This window comes from Carassius gibelio, chromosome A17 (assembly GCF_023724105.1).
Source record: "Carassius gibelio isolate Cgi1373 ecotype wild population from Czech Republic chromosome A17, carGib1.2-hapl.c, whole genome shotgun sequence".
NCBI lineage: Eukaryota > Metazoa > Chordata > Actinopteri > Cypriniformes > Cyprinidae > Carassius > Carassius gibelio.
The window spans coordinates 15,413,964-15,436,006 of NC_068387.1; the positions used below are offsets into that span (position 1 = coordinate 15,413,964).

The window sequence follows — 22,043 nt, forward strand, 5'->3', positions numbered from 1 at the left end:
ATCGCTGCATCCAAACGACAAACATTCATGACTTTATAGCTTGGAGAGCATTTCTTTCAAACGGTTTTGTAAAACGTGGCAAAATGTCACAATGATTAGATCTTACTGCACATCTTGCAGTTTCTCTTCATGTGCAAATGATTGTGCATTGACCTTTTGAATTAAAATAGATGTGTTCGATGCAATAGCAACTATAAGCGATTGACATGTTGACTTCAAACAATAGTGGGAGGGAGTTTAGAATAGATTGCATAGATTGACAGCTGAGTATTTTTACACTATCTGCATTGTTTTATTAATTAAAGGAATTATACAAGTCAGGTAATGTATACAGACTCACAAGATGAGGATTTTATTCCAATGACAAAATTCCACAATTTAAATTTTAAGTTCTATTATTCCCCGCTCATTTGGCAAACGATAATTTTAGACCAATATCAATCAACTTAATTTGTCTGGATCTAAAGAGTTTTATGACTTTAATGTCCATTATTTTCATTCCGTTATGAACTCTACAAAGACTCTAATGACTGTGACCTCCTGAGTAGATCTTGAGGAGCTGCAGTAAAGCAGTGAGTCAGACACAGAGAGCAGGAGTGTCCTTCTGTGGCACTGGAGATTGTGTGAATGCACACACACACACACACACACACACACACTCATTAGGTTTTACACATTCAGGATTTCTCACAGGTCACCTCTGCCCCCTATTGGCCTTCACCTAATACAACACAATACAAATCACAAGGTGCAAATGAAAAGTCGGGAGACATGTGAATTGTTGATAAATTAGTGAGCTCTATTTCTCTCTCTCTCTTTCTTTCAACAGATGGATTAATTGCTTAATCGCTGCCATTCAGAAACATAAGAAAAATGTTCAAAGTCAGCCAGACAATGAAGAAGGTAGGAAAACAACACATTCACATTCTGTTATTTTTAATAGCTGGCATCTTTACGCTGCCAAGTTAAGGCGGTCCTGTGACAGCTCCAAGTTCTGTGAAAATATGCAATGGCGAATTAAATCTGTATTAAAATATCAGCTTTGATTTAGTGAAATGCTACATGAGAGCCTCTTTACATTTTTGTCAATCATTGGACATGCATGAAAATCGGCAGTAAGCTTATGAGTGTTTATTTTGTTTCATGTTATTATGATTCCGTCAGAAATATATTTATTCCACCATTTTATTTTATTCTGTGTGTGTTAATGCATTTTTCATGGTATATATGCTGTTTGTGTAATACTTTGTCTGTGTAAAATGTTTTTGTTGTCAGAATGTTACAGTGAAACTGAATCTGAGGAGGAATCGTCCCGTTCACCACTTTCTCATCGGAAGAAAGTCAATACGGTGAGGGAAAACAGATACATATGCCCGAACGGAGAAGAAACACTCCTTTGGTTTCAAACCTGTATGATTTTATTTGTTTCTGTGGAGTGCAAAATTAGATACATACACTACAATCCAAAGATTTGGGGTTTAATCAAAAATACAGTAAACAATACATTTGTGAAATATCATTCAATTTTATAAATAAAATAATTGTTTTCTGTTTTCATATATTTTCATATATTATGAAATTTAATTTAATTCTGTGTCGGCAAAGCTGGATTTTCAGCAGCCATTAATCCAATCTTCAGAAATCATTCTAAAATGCTGATGTGCTGCTCAAGAAATATTTCTTATATATTCAATGTTGTAAACAGTTGTGATGCTTAATATTTTTTATGTGACATTATAAAGGTCCTTACTGTCACTTTTGATCAATCGAATTGATCCTGACTAAATAAGAGTAATAAACTTTTGAAATATTTTGTAGAATATTGCCACTTCACCTTCATTTTGTGGAAAAGAGCTGCTTAGATCATCTGCAATAAATACAGAATCTTATAATAAACAGGATTGTGATTTTTTTTTTTTTCATTATCCAAATTAACATGTGGAAAATGACTGTGTACCTTTCCTTTAGAACATAAAATATTTCTTCTTTCTTTTGTCATAGAAAACTCAATCAAACACACTTCCTCGAACAAAGGGGAAGCAGAACAGAGTGTCCGAGCCAGTTACCATTTCACAAGCAGGGGGCAGTAAAATTGCAGGTAAAGGATAATCCAAAAATGTTATATTCCTCTTTAAATCTTGTATCTTTAAATCCTGATAAAGATAAAATCAGCTTTTTAATAAAAAACTATTCTTTCATTAAACAAGCAAAATCTCACATTGTTTCTCAGGAAATGTAGATGAGATGGATGAAATGTTCCATAGCCTGAAGAAAGGAGGAGTGTCTCTGATTGGTCAGAATCAGCCAACAACTCATGACCAGCTACGTAAATCCTTCATCAAACGCAACAAAAACCCTGTTATCAATGAGAAGATACACACACTCCGTGCCCTCCAGAGCACACTTAAGGTAAGACATGCATTTACACACACACACACACACACACTAACAACCCAAACTGTTGTTGTTATTATTTACTACTCATGTTATTCATAATAGATGGACAGTTTAAAGTACTAAACAGTCAAACGTTTGGAAAACTTAATATTAGTTGTTAATGTTTTAAAAGAAGTCTCTTATGCTCACCAAGACAAAAATATAGTAAAAACAGTAATCTTGTGAAATATTAGAACAATTTTAAAGAACTGTTTTCTATTTTAATATATTTCAAAAATCAAATTTTCACTTTATCCTTCAGAAATCATTTCAATATTTCGATTAAGTGCTTGAGAAACATTAATTTTTATTTATGTTGAAACAGATGTGCTTCTTATTCTTTATGTGAAAACTGTGCTATGGTACCATACAGAAGTTTGGGGAAAGTAAGTTGAAAAGAAAATAAATAAATCCTTTTATTATTATTATTATTAGTATTAGTATTAGTATTAGTATTAGTATTAGTATTATTATTATTATTATTAAGAATGCGTTAAATTTTGTTACAAAAAAATCACAGTAAATTCTATTTTAAATAAATGCTGTTCTTTTTTAACTTATAGTCATCAAAAGTTTACACAAAAATAAGTTTTCAACATTAATATAAGATCCATTATTAATCATTGCGTACCAAATCAGCATATTAGAATGATTTCTGAAGTCTCCTATGACACTGAAGTTTTTAATTGTAATACAGTTTCAAAATGTTACTGTTTGTACTTTTTTTTTTATTATTATTAATTATTTTTTTGATCAAATAAATGCAACCTTTGCTGAACATTCATGAACACTTTAAAAAACAGGAAAAAACCTTAATTATTCCAAACCTTTAACTGGTAGTGTATGTTAATACCCAGGTAGAGTAGGTCAGGCACACAGCGGTCTCTTCATTTCTCACTGGCTGCTGGTGTTTCCTAGGCGAAGGAAGCAGAACTTCACCTGATTAACAAGATCCTGGACGACTCCGAGTTCTCACCACAGAAGTACCGTCAGTGGAAGGAGTTCAATGAAGACCTGCTGCAGGACATTGAGAGACAGTACAAACAGACGGTCTCGCCAAGCATAGACACAGTGTCCAAGACCAACAGTGAGGCAAGCACACTGAATCTGAGTGATGAAGAACAGTTGGTAGATGCAGAGACACCTGTTGATGGAAGCTCCACTTCTGCAGAGACACAGGTGCCGATGCAAACGCACACCACAGTCACAGAACAAACTACAGAGGACTACTTTTACATATGACACTTCTGCAGGTTTTGTGAACACAACTGTTTCCTTCCTGTACTGTATTAAAATATAGAACGAAACGAGAAATGAAAGTGCAACACTGGGATAAATATATGGATCTCAATTGCAGCCATCTGGGACAGAGGCTTAAGTCAGACAAAAACTGGATGTGTAAAGTCAGACATCTTACGTCTGGCTATTTTACCTGACGTAAGATCTATCATCTGTTGATTCACTATAAACCATCAGTGAATTTATTATGAACTGCATAATGCTGGCAAAAGAACAAATCTAACTTAAAGCACTTGCCAAATGATGTTGATTATACTGGTGTATGTAATTTGAAATATATATATTTTAGATTAATTATTAATATGATGAATTTTTTTACGTCAGGTATGTTTTTAAGGTTTCCCTAAATATGTAAAAATATATATATATATATATATATATATTTCACGAATGTTTCTGGTACGTTCAGACATGATATGCAAGAATGCATTGCTTTTATAAGAATGTATTCTTTTTTATAATGTAGACAATTGATGGCAGTGTAGATCCTGAAAACAAGTTTAGTTGGCTCAAAAATTATATTTCCTGAGGAAAAAAAAAGATACATTATTGTGCATAGTTTGTATTAAATGCCCAGCAATGGTCATTTCCCCAGAATTGCCACACAGTGGCGCCCTGTGATTTGGTCATGTTTTGGTCACACTCCAGTCACCTGTTCATTTGAGTCTTTCAGTGTTTTTAAACATGTAATGGCTGTTTAATTTATATATATTATATATATATATATATATATATATATATATATATATATATATATATATATATATATATATATATATATATATATATATATATATATATATATATATATATAATATATAATATATGCATCAGAAGCTTTATTTTAAATGTCACCAGCCACATTTTTGTTTTGTTTATCCAAGACAAAAACTGGTTATAAAGTCAGACATTTTGTCCTAGACTGATTAACTGATCTCTATAAAGAGAGCAGTGAGTGTTAAATGACTTGTGTGCTTTTGTGTCTTCGTGCACCTGTAGAGAAAGGAAAAGGTCCCAAAGTTTAATAATAATGTATTGGATGTTTCTGTTAATTTTTGTTTATACACACAAACATGTAAGCAGAGATAAGTAAAAAGAAAGAAATAGAAACACGAGATTTGAATTATATTTGTAAATTGCCTTGTTTATAAAAAGTGTACAATTACTGTATGTTTATGCAGAGCCAAAGGCAATCTCACCACACCTATTCAACTGAAATAAAAAACAATATACACACACACACACACACACACACATATTTTTACCATACAGTAATTCTGCTGTACTAATAAACTAAAACAAAGGTTTCCTCCTTGCATGATACGTTTTGATGTATTTATTTATTTGTGTGTGTGTGTGTTTGTATAAAATTTGATCAGATTATCTTAACCAATCAAGTAAAATGCTTGATTGTCTCAACCCAAAACGTGCACTGGCAAAAAAAAAAAAAAAGTAGGGAAAATTGTATCTAAACTCATGACGTGATCTGACCTCAGCTTTTTGCAATGTGGGAATGTACAGGTCAGGCGGCTCTGTGTTTACATTTAATCATTATTAGTTAGCATGACAAGCCAATAGATGGTTTGAGCAGCTGTGATGACAGAAACGTTACAGACAGTCTTACTTGTTTTCACATGACAGGCAGGGGAGGTCGGGGGGGTGCATTTAATCAGTAGCCTTAGCCTACCACATATAGAATCACAGTCAGAAACTACACATAGGCTATTTGCATCGTCAATATTAATCAAGTACAGATAATAATAAAATACAGATCAATATATTGCTAGGAAACACTGTTGTTTACCAGCCATACGGCTTGAGCGAAATGACTCAGCACATAGTTCTGGTTTACGCACTTGCGGGAAAAGCCAAAAATGTCAACAGCCTTGAGACACTAGTAGGCTACATTGCTTTCATTTGCTACAGGTTTTAGAAATAATATTTATAGTACTGTCATATTGATGAACAAAAATCTGCCACGAAGCAGACCACTCATACGATTTATAATGTCTTGTCAACTGAGGGACCACCGTTCACATAGAACGCATCTTTAAATAAGGTGTGGCACATTGTATTAAAAAAATGTCTCGAGTCGTGTTTTAAAAAAATGACAAAGCTTAAAGACTCAGTGCTTATTCACAAAACAGTAGGCCTATTATATATATATATATATATATATATATATACATACAGTATATATATATATATATTTAAAGCGCATGCAGATAAAAAAAAACGTTCTATGAGCTGACATCCCATCACACCAAGGACAATAACTAGGCTACTGGGTGATTGCTAATAGTTCTTGGTGTGAGCAGGAATGAATGTTTCTGTTAGTGGTTCCATACATATTTTAAAGGGGTCATATGATGCGATATCATATCCTTTGTCTTTGAAGTGTTAAAAGCTGTTTGTGCACACAGAAAATCCTTACAGTCGCAAAGATTAAAGTCTCAAACCAAAGAGATATTCTTTATAAAAGTGAATGCGCCGATATATAATATCTATATATCAAATAAAGATTCAAGCAAATTCATGCAAAGAATGAAGGCGTAACTTTTGTTCTCGCTGTACATTTAATAATTTTTCTGTAGTGTTGTTGCAGCCACCGTCATGTCATGGAGACACTGTGTTTCGTTGTGAAAGCCACTTTGGCCTTCCAAAAGAGGTCACATCTACAAATTAGTGGTTAAAGGGCACCTATTATGCTCTTTTACAAGGTCTTGATTTTATTTTGGGGGTGTACTAGAACAGGTTCTTATACTAGGTTGTTCGAAAAACACATTATTTTTACATTATTACAACAACTCTCTCCCGACTTTGGCATGAACGGCTCGAATAGTTGCTGTCTCAAATGAAGGCCCGCCTTCTGAAATATTAAATGTGCTGTGATTGGTTAGCTGGGCCAGTGTGTGTTGTGATTGGCTCCACTCTATGCCTGGTCGGGAAATTACATGCCCCTTACCTTCTGCGATCTTCAGTGTAAATATTGCTTCAAAATCAAATAAATTTTAGCACGATTTTAACCCAGATTTTTGTAACCACTATAACCTCTAGCGTGTCTAGTATTACAAAATGATAACACTCGTTGCCTTCTCTAGTGCAGTTTATCAAAGTCCCGTCCCATTCGTCCATATCTGTGATATCACTAATCCCCAAAAAATATGTTGCAGTCCAAACAAGTTGTTCGTTGTAGTTTTTGAAAAGTGATTTCTGTTAAATAAAATATTTCCGTTGGACTTTGAGTTTTGTAACTTTGCAGATCATTTCTACGCTTAAACAGCAACATTACAAACTAATGAAAAGTTAAAAAGCATAATAGCGCCCCATTAAGTTTTATTTACAAATCTGTTCCAGAACAGTACAACCCAAATATTCGGGTAAGCACAGACCATTTACTTGAATTTTACAGAGGGAAGTTTCCTGAACCTGGTGAGGGGCATAACATTTCCGTCACACGTTTGAGGTATTCGGCCAATCACAATGCACTAGATCACTGGCCAATCAGAGCACACTGTGCTTTTCAGAACGATGAGTTTTGTAAAAATCTACACGTTTCAGAAAGGCAGGGCATATAGAAGCAGCAATAACGTACAGTACTTGGAAAATAATGTTTTGTTTTTTTTTTTACCTTAAACCGCATAACAACAATGCATTACACCAAATACACATATGTTCTTTTTAGCAACATAATATGACCCCTTTAATATAATTCTCTTTAGAAACATCATGTGTTTACCACATCTTATTTGTCCAATTGAAAAACACTAACACTGCACTACAATGAGTCATGTGCAAGCTCAATGTGTTTAAACACCAGATAGTCTCTAGGAAACCTTTGGTTCATCTAACAATTCACTTCATACATCTCTGCACTGTCTTTGAATCTCTGCTTGTGGGAGGATGAACACTTCATGCTTTTAAACCCAAGGAGCAGTGCGGCCCCTCCCAGCACCTGTACCCAAGCTCCCACCCAACCGAAATAGAGGGACACGGCCGGATGTAACGTTAGTCGTGGTGGCTTGTGTACGTTGAGTCCTTGTGTCTCTGATATGGTTGAATCCACCTCGATCCCCAGCTTCGAAAGATTATGAGTGTACACTCCTAATGCAGCCAGACTGAGCACACCTGCCAGCACCACCAATAGGCCACCAGCTGCCGCTACACTCCTAAGAGGGATATCGGTCCAGCAGCGGACACCTATGCTGGCAAAGACAATCCCCGCACCGCACAGGAAAAGAGACGACAGCACCATCCCCTGGACCATTCGATCCCGAGCATCCCGCTGGTAGGACCCAGACACAGGCCAGCACTCTTTGACTTCAGAGTTCACTACCTGCAGGCAGCTCTCCCACAGGCCATCTGAACGGAGAAGGAGGAGCTCCGTGGCTCCACCCCGTCCAGCCACACCCAGCCGCGCCTGTCCCTCCCTCCACTGCGGCGTGATCGCTGCAGTGAACACCAGCACAAGGCCCAAGGGAGCAAACACCACCCCCATCAGCATGGACACTGGAGTGTGCATCACGTCTTTGTCTATGTGTAGCTCTTCAGGACGATGTTAAGCTGAATGAAACCACCGGCCAAGACCTGTTGAAAAGAATACAATTCCAGTTATACCCGATCTTCTCGCATCAGATTCAAGAACGTTCTTTCATTTAAATTCCCTCAGACACCCGCTGGCAGAAGTACATTCCTGGTTTCACAGCCTGTTGGATCTAAAAGAGAGAGATTGCGTATACGAATGTCTTGTTAGCCGATGACTCTCTCCTTTGAGCTCTAAGAAACATCGTCAGTCCTGGCAACCAGCACAGTGGAGGTAAATGGCCCACTGTTGCTAAGAGACAGGAAACTGGACGATCCTACGGTTGCATCTTTTGTGTTACATCTAAAATGGGACTAGCACTATCAGCCACAGGTGCTAGTCTCTGAACATCATTTTTTGACGCAAATGTGTGACTGAGTTGTCGATGATAGTGTAAACTGGATACATTTTGAAACAGCCTTACAGATATTATACGTAGACAGGAAGCCAGACGTCTGGGAGCTGAGAGACTGTTCCAGAAGACAAGGACAAAAGAGACTCTGCGAATGATGTGATGCTATAAAAAGCAGCTATTTTTAATGCATGAACCCTCGCAGACGGCCAATATTTTTTAACAAGTCTGTGGAGCATTTTCATATTCTAATTGGCTGTTGACCGGACTCTTGACAACATCTCCTTCAAAGGTGTCTGTGAGAGGGGTGTGGGTGTACATTTCAACAGTTTGGTCAATAACTGCATGCTCTTAATGTCATGTCTTTCATCACATGAATTTCCTGTTCCAGTCACTTTTGTTGCATGGCAACCCAAAAATAAACATTTAAATGGGTGCACAGGCACCTGTACATGAATGAAAACAACAGAATCTGCCACGCCAACAAAACGTGGCTACTCACACTGTGACAGCTTTGTCCTAGTTATTAAATATCAGGAAATACAGCATGACAGTGAGATCGGAACCACACGATTTTAAAACAAAAAAAGATAAAAAGCTCATTACATCTGGAGTAGGATCAACAGGATGAGGCATATGCAAACTATCCACAACAGACCCCACAGACAGAAAGCAAAGATGCACTGACCCGCTCTCCTGACCTGGTTTTCAGATGTTACAGTCATCTGCTTCACTATTTGAATCACACAAAACAGAGATGTCATGCACTCACCTCTCTGCAGAAGAAGTGTTTTCTGATTCTCACTAGTCTTCTGTATGAGGCTTTCGATACACCCCCGTCCTTCTCTCAAAGAGACACACACACACAGAGCAAACAGCAAATCCAACGTGTGCTGACTGTAAAATGCAGACTGCCTCCTAAACCATGCGATCAGATGAAAGAAAAAGATGATACATTTAAAAAGCCATCCTACTGTCATATGTATTTATCTGGGCTATATTCACATACACCTTACAGTAAATCCCAAAGAAATATGTCAATCAGTAGATGTACAGGAGCTTTGACTTTTTTTGTGCCATTTATAGTCGAGAGTGTAATTAAATTACTCTAATTATAAACAAAATATATTTTTGGCTTTCTTGGTGGCACTGAAAAAAACAGCCCATGACTGTATAAATTATATTGACCCATTGACACAGAATCAGTTCAATGTGTCATGTTCAGCTGCTCTGACAAATTCATTAAAAGATTCATAAGAGTCAAGTGCTTGTTCATAATTATGACCCACACTTTTTAACAGCGCAGCGGTAGCTGTAAATTATTTCAGCAAGGAATGTCTTCCAAAAATGACAAAACACTTAAAAAAGTTATGGATTTTGTATTTTATTTTTCCATATAAACGCAGAGGCAGTAAAAAAAAGGAAAGCACAGCTTTAATATATCAATATTGTTTGAAAGCAATACAAAGCATTTGAAATGTACAAGTTTTGTGAAGCAAAAAAAAAACAAAACTGAAAAGTCACTGATATTCTGATATTTGATATTTGGGTAAGTTCGATATTGCAGTGGTTCGCCCAAACTTTCTTGTCTAAATGTCGGAGGACAAAAGGGCCGGTTGTCCTGACAACCGTTACAGCCCGGCCACACAGATTCGAAATGTGTGGAGCCAGTTTTCCAAATGTAGTGATCGAAACACTGACAACTACGCGGCTCTTTAAGGGTGGAAATGTGCGACTTAAAGGTCTAAAACACCCGTGTGTGTTGGTGGAGCATTTCAGATGTAAAACTAAAAGGCAGAAAGTCACAGCACCCTGACTGGAAGTATGCTGAAGTAACACGCAGCAAGATTAATAAACATGCAAACCACCATTAGAGCATAAAGCAATACAAACGCCTCACATCCTTTCCTAGAAATGCTGGGCCTATTATAAGCAGCAAAGAGGCAGCATCAAAAAAGGCAAGTTTATCTTTGAAATAATAACATATAACTCTTTTAAGATCATGTCAACACACAACATTATGATAATTATGACTATTTACAATTTATATTTACATAAATGTACCTTGCTGATCATAATTGCTCATGTTATAAAATTATTGTAGATAAAATAATAAAAAAGGTACAAAAGTGGTGAATTGTATTTACACTGTTCAGTATTGATATAACTGAAAATGATATAACTGGCAGGTGAGCTGTTTATATAGAGACAGTTCTGGCGATGCAGAATCTGGTTCATAGTCTCGCTTTTGGACCAAAAGTTCAGAAAGAAGCTGCCAGCAGCACCAGGTGTTGTGTCACTAGTTTATAATGTCATTTATAGCTCCATAAGTGTGATCTGGAAGTGGTTGATGATGATTTCAGTGATCTCGATGAGGAAGGCAGAGTGGTTGCTGTAATGCTCGATGATGTTATCATCCATGTTCACAAAGATCCTGTTGATGGTAAGAAAAAGAGAATAAGTTATAGAAGTTCTTCTTAAAATTCTGGCCCATACTTTATATTTACACATTGCCCCGATAACCAAAAAACTGGTGATTTAAAAATGTGAGGCTATTTTAATAAATTAAAAATTAATAAAAAATACATAAAAAACAACTCTAAATATTAAAAGCATTTTAAATTCTATAAGTAAATTTAGGCATTACAAAATTATAATGTACTGTATGAAAAACAGATATTCATTTGTTTTAAATATTATTAGAGAAACATTTTTAGATTATTACTAAACATTCATTTTAAGTGTGCATAAGATCACTGGAAAAATCATGTAAATGTAAAAGTTTGTGAAATTAGGTATATTTTAAACACCAAAACATTATAAAAAATCCAAAATATGGATAATATCTGATACCTAGTAGTACCATTATCATGGAGCCAAACATACAAAACCTCCAAAGTTAAAGGTTATCTCTAAAGTTGCTTCTCATCTGCACAAAGACCACAGTGCTTTAACTCGGCACCAGGTCATTGTCATTTGTGGATTACTACACAATTACGTATTTCAGTCATTATGACTGGATTGAGCTGTTGAGTGACACTGAATGATATACAGATGAACTGTGCCCTACCAACTGCTGAAAGAAACCTTAAGCATTCCTCTACAATTTTCTAAAGCATTCATCATTTCTTCCCTAAGGGCAGACCCTGATTTAGATCCTTAAAAACACAAATCTCATGACTTATGCAAACAATTATTTGGCACAACAGTCATCTCTACTGGCCAATATGTATGCGGTGTGCGGGTGTATGACAGACTAACAGCGAGATCTTGCCAGCTCTCCCTGCCCTGAGGCTGGAGGGAGTCTGATTGAAGATTGGGGCGAGAGCATGAGCGAGAATGCGGCCCAACCTGTCCCTATCACCTCAGCCATATCATCAGCTAACGGCCTGGGGAAAGTTGAGCCCCAGGTTACAGAGCTCTAGGCTAGGATGATTACAATAAAATGCCTTTAATAGAGTCCTGGACATGTTTCTTTGACCTATGTAGGTCAAACGCTCCTTAAATGCTCCAGTGGGCTGTGAAATATGGTCATTCAATGATATGCTTTACTTATACTGGCTTATACTTTATGATGCACTGATTTGAGTTATTCCCACACATGTTCTTAAATGGATGCACAAACAGGTAAGCGCCAATGTCTACACTGTGTCATGGGTGATCACCAACAATAGAGATAAATGCTGTTTTCAGAGCCTGGCCTCAATGGGTTGCACATAGTGTCTCTTACACAACCAGACGCCAGTGCTGGCTTCCTATCAAAACCACCATCTCTACTGTTTCTACCTGAGCTTCATAAACACACAGACAAAAAAACATGAGTCTACCTATGTTGAAATCATCTTGTCTTCCTTCTTTTGTTTTTCTTTTAATTTTTTTTTTCTTTTTTTTTTTTGAAGGGGAGCAGCAATCATCACATTCCAAACACTATAGATCTCCAGTCAACCCGGTCTGTCGACTTTGCTTCCTGGCAGCTTGTTGAGATGGAGCTCAGATTATAAGAAAAGGGTTTAACAGCCGTTCATCCTCCGTGAAAGAACATTTCGACATCCCTCTATCCATGCTCGGGACTTAATCACAGTTTGCAACTGTCCCCAAACGTTTTTTTGCCCAGTGGAAATTAGCTTTGAAATGTCTCACTCACCCTCTTTTGCACTTCTTGAAGATTTTCACAATGGTGTCTTCTTGCATACCGTACTTTTCTGAAATCTGAGGAGGCAGAAGTGACATGAGTCAGATCTTAGGTACAGTTACTCTCAAGGTCGGAGGTGAGATTTTCACAAAAATGTGTAACGGAAAGAGACGTTGAAAAACCCACCGCTTCTCTCAGGCCCTTGAGGGTTGGCGTGTTCAACATAAGGGCATCGAATACTTCCTCAGTCTCTCGCCTGACGTACAGAAGAACTGAGAACAAAATAAAGAATTTACTATTAAAACACTGTGGCGGGTTTGTAGCTCAAATTGATATGTTTCCAGGTTACTGCATTTCTTCCATACCTCTCTGTTGCTCGTCTCGACGGGCTTGTTTGCTCGGTGGGGAGCTGCCCTGGTCGCCGGCGTCTGCGTAACAGTTGGGACGTTTCAGTGATGTCCTGTCACTTTCCTCCAGGCTAACAGGAGGCACCTGGACAATAACAAACAGATAAAATCAAGGTTGTTAAAATGTGTATTATAGTTTCATGTCTCTTGCGTGTTCACACGCTGATGATTACAATGATAGCAACTTTATCACAGTGACATCTCAAACAATAAGAGGTGCGACAATGCAGAAAAAACGTAGGATGATCGCATGACCTCCTAATCCTTTACTAATATGCCAAAGTCACTTTTATGGGCTGTGACTACATGTAAAAAGGCCAAAAGACTAATTATATGAAATTATGTCGAAATTTAAGTGAGAATTGCGCTAGTCTGGACTGTGGGAAAAAGGCCTGTCGGAACAGCCTCCATCCCTCCTCTCTTAGGCTGTGTAAACACAGCTGAAAAGCATCTCTTCAACACCCTCAGAAGAAGTGTGTGTGCATGTGTTTGAGCTCCCATGGGTTAATCCCTGTGTCAGTCAGCATGGCCGTCCCCCACTCAGGTGAGTTTCGCTCACTGTCATGTAAACTCAGGAGCGCACCAGTTAGCATGTCTGATCTCGAGATCACTTTCTCCTATTCTTTTCCAAGCCCACTTCTTTCCCACTGCATTTTTTCCCACACTTTTCCTCACGTGCTCCCATACTGTCAGCCCTCAGGGTGTTGGTGAACATGACTCAACAATGCTATGGTAAGCCGCAATTCCTAGGATATAGGGAAGAGCGTGCGTGCGTGTGTGTGTGTGAACGACAGACGTACCAGGCCACAGCGCTGCATCGTGCTGAAGTGCATCTCTGGGATGAATAAAACAGGTTGCGTGACATGATCGTCTAGAGTTTTAAAGTAGGTAGAGTCCTTTCCAACAGAGCTGGAAACTAGGGCCTGTTTACAACCTAAAGAGAAGAAAATCAGCTTTAATAGAACACTTGAAAATGTTTCTTGAAGGCATGACTAACGAAAACTAGACCCTGATGGAAAATACAGTTTGGCTAATGGCCCACAGGTAATTTGAGTTTGACAGCCTGCTTTTACACATCATTGAAAATATGTGTTTAAAATCTTGTTTTGGTTTCGTCTTGTGCCAAATTAGTAGGAAATCCTAAGTAGCCGGATAGCTGAGCATTTCAGTGGCTTGGGTCAGAACATGGACACCAAACGGCAAGGATATGTATTGTGTTTGCTTTATGCTTTTGGTAGGGTGGGAATGGGTGTTTTCTGACAGTCTCAGGCTGTAATTACATGACTGACAGCACTCACTGTTATTGCTGGAGTCTGCAACATTCTTGGTCCTCCTCTTGCTTCTCTTCCTCTCCTCGTCTCTCATCTTCCTTTCTGCCCCCTGCAAGCATTCAAGGACAATAAAACATTTAGAATCTTAGCAATTAAAAACTGATCTGGCATATTAGAAAAGCTTAAGAAACACTTAATTAACCAATAATTAATGATACAAGAGAGTTTTTAACTGCACAGATGCTTGCACTTTTTATGTACGAGAAATTAAGAAAACATTTGACAAAAACAATGTTTTATTACATATGTCTTTTCAAAACTATTCTTGTAAACAACTCGGAGATCATATCTCGTTGACATGCCAGCTGTGCCGTAAATATGCATTTGATCCAGCTAGAGAAACCACAGCTATGCAGTAATGCACTCAGTTCCCCTGCTGCTGCTAAACCAGTCAGACGTGTGTCAAATCTAACCTTCCCATCATGCATTTCCCCCACACAATGTCAAACAGCTAACAACTATGGCCACAGTGGAACACACAAACGGCCTTTAAGTAGATGAGAGAGATAAGGTGGTCCGGTGACATTTATCTGATCAGCGCAACAAAAGAGATCAATAGGAATCAGAAGATAGAGGTACCAAACAGAGTAAGGGTGAGAAACACAGAAAAAAAACGATAGAATGACGCAGTTATGACGCAGTTCAAGATGAGCCAAATAAACGGTAGAGATCCAATGCACACCCTGATAATGAAACTTTATGTTTCTGATCCAACTTAACATTTTATTAATCCTTGAAATGCATGTGTGCATCTTTTCATGCTGCTATAAGATTGTCTTGGATATTGCTTCTTCCAACAAATTTTTAAAGATAAAAATAGAATTATATTATTATAAATAAAAATATTCTAAATGTAAAATATTTATATGTATTTAAATATTTATTAAAGATATATATTTTAATATTGTTTTTTTTTGGGGGGGGGGGGGACTGGCTCACCTTATCGCAGAAGATCTTGACCTGACAAACAGCTCTGTGAATGAGACGGTTGCTCCCTGAGCTGAAATCATATGTGTCGATCTGAAGATTGAGGGGAAGACCTTTGACCCCCTTCTGCGAGGAGAAGTCAGTGCTCAGAGAATTGATGCCAATGTGCACCTGCAAAACACAACAGACACATGAAATCTCAAGAAAGCACTTTGGCAATCAGGAAGCAGGGTTTGTTATTTTACAGAGAGAACAAAAGGAAGGGTCAGGAATGAGACACATTAAATGTGTCATATGCAAATGAATGTTCCATATTCCAATTCCAATTCATTTCAAAAGAAAAGGAGTGTCCATACGGAGAACAACATGACAAGATCCAACATGTTGGAACAGGAGATAAAACAACAATAAAATAAATGATCATATGTAATATGATGGTTTATGAATAAATGAGTGAGCAGGTCTGATTTCCAAACATATATAGTTCTTCATAGATGCTGACTGATTTGGCACAACAAAGTTGACTCACAGTTGGAATATTTGTAGTAAAATGTTGATTTTTAAAACGTATTGTTGCTACATTGCTTGGCAACCAAATAATGTTAGATGCTAGACTAATGAATTATATTACTTGGTGAAAGAATTATTTATTTGGATTATTAGCTAAAAATATTAAACTTTTAATTTGTAACTAGCTGTTGCTGATATTTCATTAAATCAATAAAAGTGCATTACAGTTATTGTATTCTTTCTCTCTGTCTCTGCTCCACCTTCTCTGAGTTTCGCTGTCCCACCCATCACTATCCTGGGGGCACGCTGAAATGCCCTACTTCTCTTTTTCTCCTTCCATGCTTCCTTCCCTCCCTCCCTCATTCTTTCTTTCTTTTTTTCTTTCTCTTTCTTTTTTTTTATTCGCTGTGATGACAGTTGCCTGAGGAGGCCACATACCGTAGATACCACTGCTCTCTGACACTCCTCTAAATCCTCCTCCTTTCAACCCCACTTAACGAAAACAGGCGACAGGTGGATCTGTGTATGTGCTTGTACCTTTGCTTCTTCACCGGTGTTCCAGATAAAGGACAGTGCGTTGAAAGCCACCTCTTCAACGTTACTCACTCCACAGAAAACTTCCTTGTAGTCAGCTGAGAATTAGTATAGAAGAATGTATTAATATAAATTGTATGAAATTAAACACTCATGAATCAAAAACAAATAATGTCTGACTTTAAATCTAATGATGGGTGAAGCCAGTTACCAGTATATAATAAAAGCATTCTTCATTTTCTTAATCAGTATTGTCTTGTTTTCCAGAATTAATTATTTACAATGTTTATGCATAAAATAAAAATGTAAAATATTTGCCAATGAGGTATGCTAAAAAAAAAGAAAGTTACATATGATCTCAGAAAATATTTAGATGTTTAGAAATAGACCAAATAGAATAAATACATCTTGATATAGTGATAGTGAGGAAACATACCGATATCAATGACTCTCTGTTTAACAGTAGGCTGTCGAGCGTGCCAGTGGTTCCAGTACTTCAGCTGCATCTCAGGACTCTTGTCATTCTCAAACACAGCCATGATCACCGTCTGAGAGAGCGAAAGGAAGAAAAAGGAACATAATAAGAACCTGTTACTTTTTGTTTTTCAGAGAGTGGTGACTCCCTGTAGGACAAATGCTAGTCTTTTTGTTGTTTATCAAGCGTTGTTTTATGTCACCACACTAATACCCTTTCTATTTTGTCACTGACCATAGCAGTGTATGCTTTAACAAAACAGCCAGTCTGTCACACCTACAATATGCAAGGGCATATGAGTTTGGAAGTTTTAGGAGACTTCCCCCAAAGCTTCTTTGCTGTTGCACGCCATGGTTACTGAATGACAAAATGTCCATTTTTTTTTAAACGATGCCTAAATAACTAATCGCTCTTTCTCTTTGGAGCAGGTTACTTAGAACAAACATGTTATATGGCAAGAATACATTTCCATTATGTCTGTCTGAAAGTAAAACTTACTTTCACTTTGCTGCATGACACCCCAGCAGTGCTGTCCACTCCCTGCAGAGTGATGGGGTAAAACTGTCCCTTATTGAGGTACACCAAGGGTATCTCTGTTGTCTTGTGCTGGGAAGCTTGTGGGGTACCAAGAACAAACTGGAAGTCATTCCTGTGAAAAATAGTCAAATTAATTTCATGCAATAGCACTGCTCAGTTTTTACATACTAATATCTATTGCTTTTTATAGCTTGCATAAAATCACCAAATGATATGTTTTATGTAGGAAGAAGAATGTGAAGCTGTTTAAAAACAAAAAGGCTTAGACAGTTTAGAAGCCTGTCGCACCTGTATCTGTCTGGAGGCGAGTTGGAGTAGGACTCTGAGTATACAGGGCTCGTCTGTCTCAGAAACGTGTTGTAAGGAAGAGGCTGCTTTTTGAAGACAACAAACAGAAGTGTCAGAAATGTAGGATAATTATAGAGAACAAAGCACCTGTTTTAGGCAATCATGGCATATTTTAGAATCTGTTGGGATGGCTCAGAAACTAGGAAGTAGAAAAAATTACATGAATACATTTTATATTTTATATGGGTTTTAAAATGTTCTGCAAACCTCAGGGGTCACCTCCAGAAAGGGATGCTCAGATGGCCATGATTTCTGTGCTGGGTGCAGGAGGGGGTACAAGGTGTCCCCGGTGTAGCTGTCGGTGCTCTGTAAACCTTGCTTTGAGTGACCGGGGGAAATACTTTCAGAAAGCAGCTTCATGATGTGAGCGTTCTCCAGCGTGGCCAGCTCAGGGGAAGAGCTGTTCCCTGCCCTGAGAGATAAATGACAGTTCAAATTGTGACCCTACAAGCTGCAGATTATCATTTTTTTTACGCTACTCCATCATTAATGCTCTTCACACAGGGTTAACTGTTAGCTGCCTAAGCAATAATGAAAAAGTGTTAAAGTCAATAAAAGCTTTGCTCAATCTCTGCATTGTTTATGGAGCTTTCTTTGCATGAAAAGCAAACCTAAACACTGGGCGGGAGCTGTTTGCACCTAAAGCCAATTTTTTTTCTCTCTCTCTCTCTGTTTGAGTTTCTCGGTACATCGAGAAGACTAACAAGCTCTATAGGCAGCTATTTTTCACTTGCACAAAAGGGTGCTGTGTAGTGACTCAGTCTTTTTGGGATGGGTTGAAGAAGAGGATTAACAGCTGAACCAGCTCTGACCTCAGATAATCTTTAGTTAAATTACTCAACCTACCAATATACTAGAAGGAGAATATGTGACATTTTACATCTGGATAACCTACTGTCAAGACATATTTTCATCTTGCCTTCTCTCTTATACTATGTACAATGTATACAATATTTGCTTCTACTTTATGTTTAGTATAAAAGTGTTTTGAGTGACTCATAATTCATAAAAGTATATGGTCAAACTTACCTCTCAATGTGCATGCTGCTTTCACGGGCACATGTTGTCATCTTCTGCTCTTTTGGGGTCTTAAAAATAATACATTTATAATATTATTTCGGTAATAATACAAATTAAATAATGCTAAGAAATAATAATCTTTTTTATATTATTTTTACAAATCTATTTTTGTGTTACCTTGCAGGCCTCATAGAGGAAACTTAGAGTTGCAAATTCTTCATCTGATGACAGTCTAGGTTTAGTCTTGCTGAGGTCACTGCTGTCCATGCAAGGCCAAGAGTCCATAATGTAATTGTCTGGATAGCGTAAGTAGTTGAAACTCTCGTTCTGTTGTACCATGAGAGCCCTAGGCGAAAATAGAAGGAGATATAAGCATAGATAAAACAGCAAGCATTCTCGGGGACTGCGACATGTGACTTTGCATGTATTGGTAGTGTGATGTATGGCGAAATAATGAACAGCTTAAACATCACAGAAATGTGCCTCTGGTTCACGGAAAACTTTCAGTGACAAAATCACAGACTTCAGTGAAGCCAGGGTGCAAGAGCTGATGCTCTTCATCCAGACTTTAAACTATATAATACTCAAGAAAGTTTCCACAATCACATAATTTCAGGCAAAAAAATGACTATATGTCGAGAAACAGTGGTAAATCTGACTTTCTTTTTTCATTTGTGCTCCTTAGGGCAGAAACTCTTGTAATAGATCAATGGTCAGAAGCAAAGCCTAAGTGAAGGAACTTAATTTTATTTTAACACAAGCACCACAAACAAAAGACAAGGATTTGAAGAGGATCACTAAATTCTCAAAGAGTTAGATTTGTTTTGGGGCTTTCCATAACTACTAGGATTAGCAATGAGGTGGTCTGCTATGGTAAGCTAAAACACAAACCGACCTGTTTAGGCACCTGTGCTCACACTAAATGAATGAGCAATTTCTGTTGATTTATTTATCTTTAAACTGTACAGACTTTTCTAGATGAAGAAAAACCCTAGCAAATACCCATACTTTCTAATTGTAGGCACCAGCATATTGACATAGACCTGACCTCTGACACATTAGCACCAGACTAATGTTTTCTGTTTTTATGCACTCGGGCCCCTAGAACAGTTACACCAGGCTGTCTGTAAGAGTAAGAGACAGAGTGTGCGTGTTTGGGTCCTGGTGTCAACTTTCAGCAGAAATGATCTTAATGTGCTCAATTATGTGCGGGCCAGTTTACACATGAGCAGAGGGAGAGTGGGAGAAGACGAGAGAGACATTACTCAAGAGGAACAGACAGCTCTGAGCGGTGAAACTGCAAACTATAACACACCCCTCAACAAAATCATATGAATCATATGAAACAAGATCGGATTTTTTTGTATTCCTACATTAACTGCTCATTTGAGAATGTCTGGACAGTGGCTGATAATATATATAATAAATTCTAACCCTTAATCTAAAAAAATAAAATTTTCAGGATTTTTGGAAAGCAATCAAAGCCATGAAATTTTAGTTACAAAAAGGTATTTGTGTTCAACACAGCCAAGCAAAGAAAGCCCCAGCTAGAGCATTATCAATTTAATGCAAATAAATATCAATTTCACTTACTCAATCTCCTTGGTCATGACTCCTCTGACAGGCAGTGATGATAAAATCCTTAGTTTGTAAACGTGTCTCTTCTCTCAGATGTGTTTGTCTGTGTTTGTATGTCTGGCTGAATGTGTATGTGTGTTTGTATCCTGATAAATGAAGTGGTTTGATTTGTAACCACATAATCTCTCTCTATTTATTCACCTAGCAAGTTTGCTCTGATTGGCTGCCAGCCTGAGACAGGTGTGTGATAGGACAGGTGTTTCCTCAATGTTTCTGTGCTGGAGAGAGAGAAACTCCAGCATGTGTGTGAGTGTGTTTGGTGGGGGGGGGGGGGTCTAACTCATTAACACCTAATATAAAAGACTGAAAGTCTCCAGCTACAGGTGTGAAATGCATCTTATTCGGGATCAGAAACTGAAGGCACTGGTGTAAGAGCAAGGTTTTAACATGCAAATGATATATTGTGTCATTCTCAATCTCTGACAGAATGACAAAAGAGGGTTTTGAAAACATGGTATTTATGGCTTTCCACCACTTTTTTCTATTTTGAAAAACAATATAACAAGAACTCAGAATTATTTTCCTGCTTTTAATTACTTTCCCATTACATGCTATAGTAAGCTTTTCTAAAATATGTTTATATGTGTGTCATGCCAGTTGCAAATGAAATTAATATTACTTTTCTCAAAAAAAAAAAAAAAAAAAAAAAGATTCTGTCAAAACATATTTTCTTGGTTGTGTAGCCAGCAACAAAACAATTCCATCGTTTATTTTTTAAAACATTTTGTGAACACTACTTTTCTACTGATGTTACTGGAAGAATGTTTGTTCATAACTGTGAGAGAACTTTACCAAAGCGTTCTCTGTTTGCTGAATGCATGCATGATTTGCAGAATAAAATCCACCTTGTCAGAATCATATATCAAATATGCATCTGCATCACAGACAGTAACTGATGCAGACAGACACTTTCTTTTGAATCTTTAATATATAAAAAAAAAAATATATATTATAAGTTGTGTGTTTTACTTAGTAGAAATAATGATAGATTTAGTATATTTTTTCTATACGCAGTATAGAATACACAGTATTTCAGTGTTTGCATATCATATCTATGCATGAATATATAGCAGACATGCTTGTGTTCATGTGTGTACATTAATCTGAGTTTTGTTAAGACCTCAACGAATCTGGCATTGTGTGTGTGCTCTGCGGCCTGTCTCCACACACACACCCACACAGATTCACACATGCACACACATCAGACCCCTTGGGCATTCTGGATTTGAACCGAAGAAAATGTGCTGAAGAAATAGATTAGAAGAAGTAAGGAAGGAATTCAGGAATGCTGATAACACTGTAGTGGTTTACAGTAAATGAGCGTGAGTTCCTGGACACAAATGCAATTTCTCACTAATAACATACATACATACATACATACATATATATATATATATATATATATATATATATATATATATATATATATATATATATATATATATATATATATATATATATATATATATATATATATATATATATATATATCAGGAACACACAGTGTTTATTTCT

At 37.2% G+C, this 22,043-nt stretch overlaps 3 protein-coding genes across 6 annotated transcripts in view; 1 reads left to right on the forward strand and 2 right to left on the reverse strand.

The window, feature by feature from the left end:
* The window catches only part of LOC128031537 (CNK3/IPCEF1 fusion protein), a 29,930-nt gene extending 25,477 nt beyond the window's left edge, over nucleotides 1-4,453 (forward strand). For all 3 annotated transcript variants that reach the window (XM_052619841.1, XM_052619843.1, XM_052619844.1), the window contains 5 exons: nucleotides 830-903; nucleotides 1,276-1,349; nucleotides 2,002-2,098; nucleotides 2,231-2,409; nucleotides 3,355-4,453. In XM_052619841.1, the coding sequence (XP_052475801.1) occupies nucleotides 830-903; nucleotides 1,276-1,349; nucleotides 2,002-2,098; nucleotides 2,231-2,409; nucleotides 3,355-3,678 (748 nt within the window). In that variant the 3' untranslated portion in view covers nucleotides 3,679-4,453. The remainder of the gene's footprint in view (nucleotides 1-829; nucleotides 904-1,275; nucleotides 1,350-2,001; nucleotides 2,099-2,230; nucleotides 2,410-3,354) is intronic.
* A 1,544-nt stretch (nucleotides 4,454-5,997) lies between these two features.
* LOC128031543 (claudin-23-like) lies at nucleotides 5,998-9,484 on the reverse strand. The gene is made up of 2 exons (XM_052619853.1): nucleotides 9,358-9,484; nucleotides 5,998-8,322 (listed from the first exon to the last, which is right to left on the reverse strand). Exon 2 carries the CDS (start codon nucleotides 8,255-8,257, stop codon nucleotides 7,583-7,585), a length of 675 nt encoding a protein of 224 aa, XP_052475813.1. The 5' UTR covers nucleotides 8,258-8,322; nucleotides 9,358-9,484; the 3' UTR covers nucleotides 5,998-7,582.
* A 549-nt stretch (nucleotides 9,485-10,033) lies between these two features.
* LOC128031539 (grainyhead-like protein 3 homolog) lies at nucleotides 10,034-20,632 on the reverse strand. Of its 2 annotated transcripts, none has more exons than XM_052619849.1 (15): nucleotides 20,484-20,632; nucleotides 19,068-19,236; nucleotides 18,900-18,958; nucleotides 18,078-18,282; nucleotides 17,811-17,893; nucleotides 17,484-17,634; nucleotides 16,947-17,058; nucleotides 16,514-16,608; nucleotides 15,479-15,637; nucleotides 14,507-14,588; nucleotides 14,009-14,142; nucleotides 13,167-13,293; nucleotides 12,988-13,073; nucleotides 12,814-12,878; nucleotides 10,034-11,103 (listed from the first exon to the last, which is right to left on the reverse strand). In XM_052619849.1, the coding sequence occupies exons 1-15, from the start codon at nucleotides 20,498-20,500 to the stop codon at nucleotides 10,986-10,988; spliced, it is 1,662 nt and encodes a 553-aa protein (XP_052475809.1). In that variant the 5' UTR covers nucleotides 20,501-20,632; the 3' UTR covers nucleotides 10,034-10,985. The 2 variants fall into 2 exon arrangements, with proteins under 2 accessions (XP_052475809.1, XP_052475808.1); XM_052619848.1 differs by having other exon boundaries at nucleotides 17,811-17,896.
* Nucleotides 20,633-22,043: the final 1,411 nt, after the last annotated feature.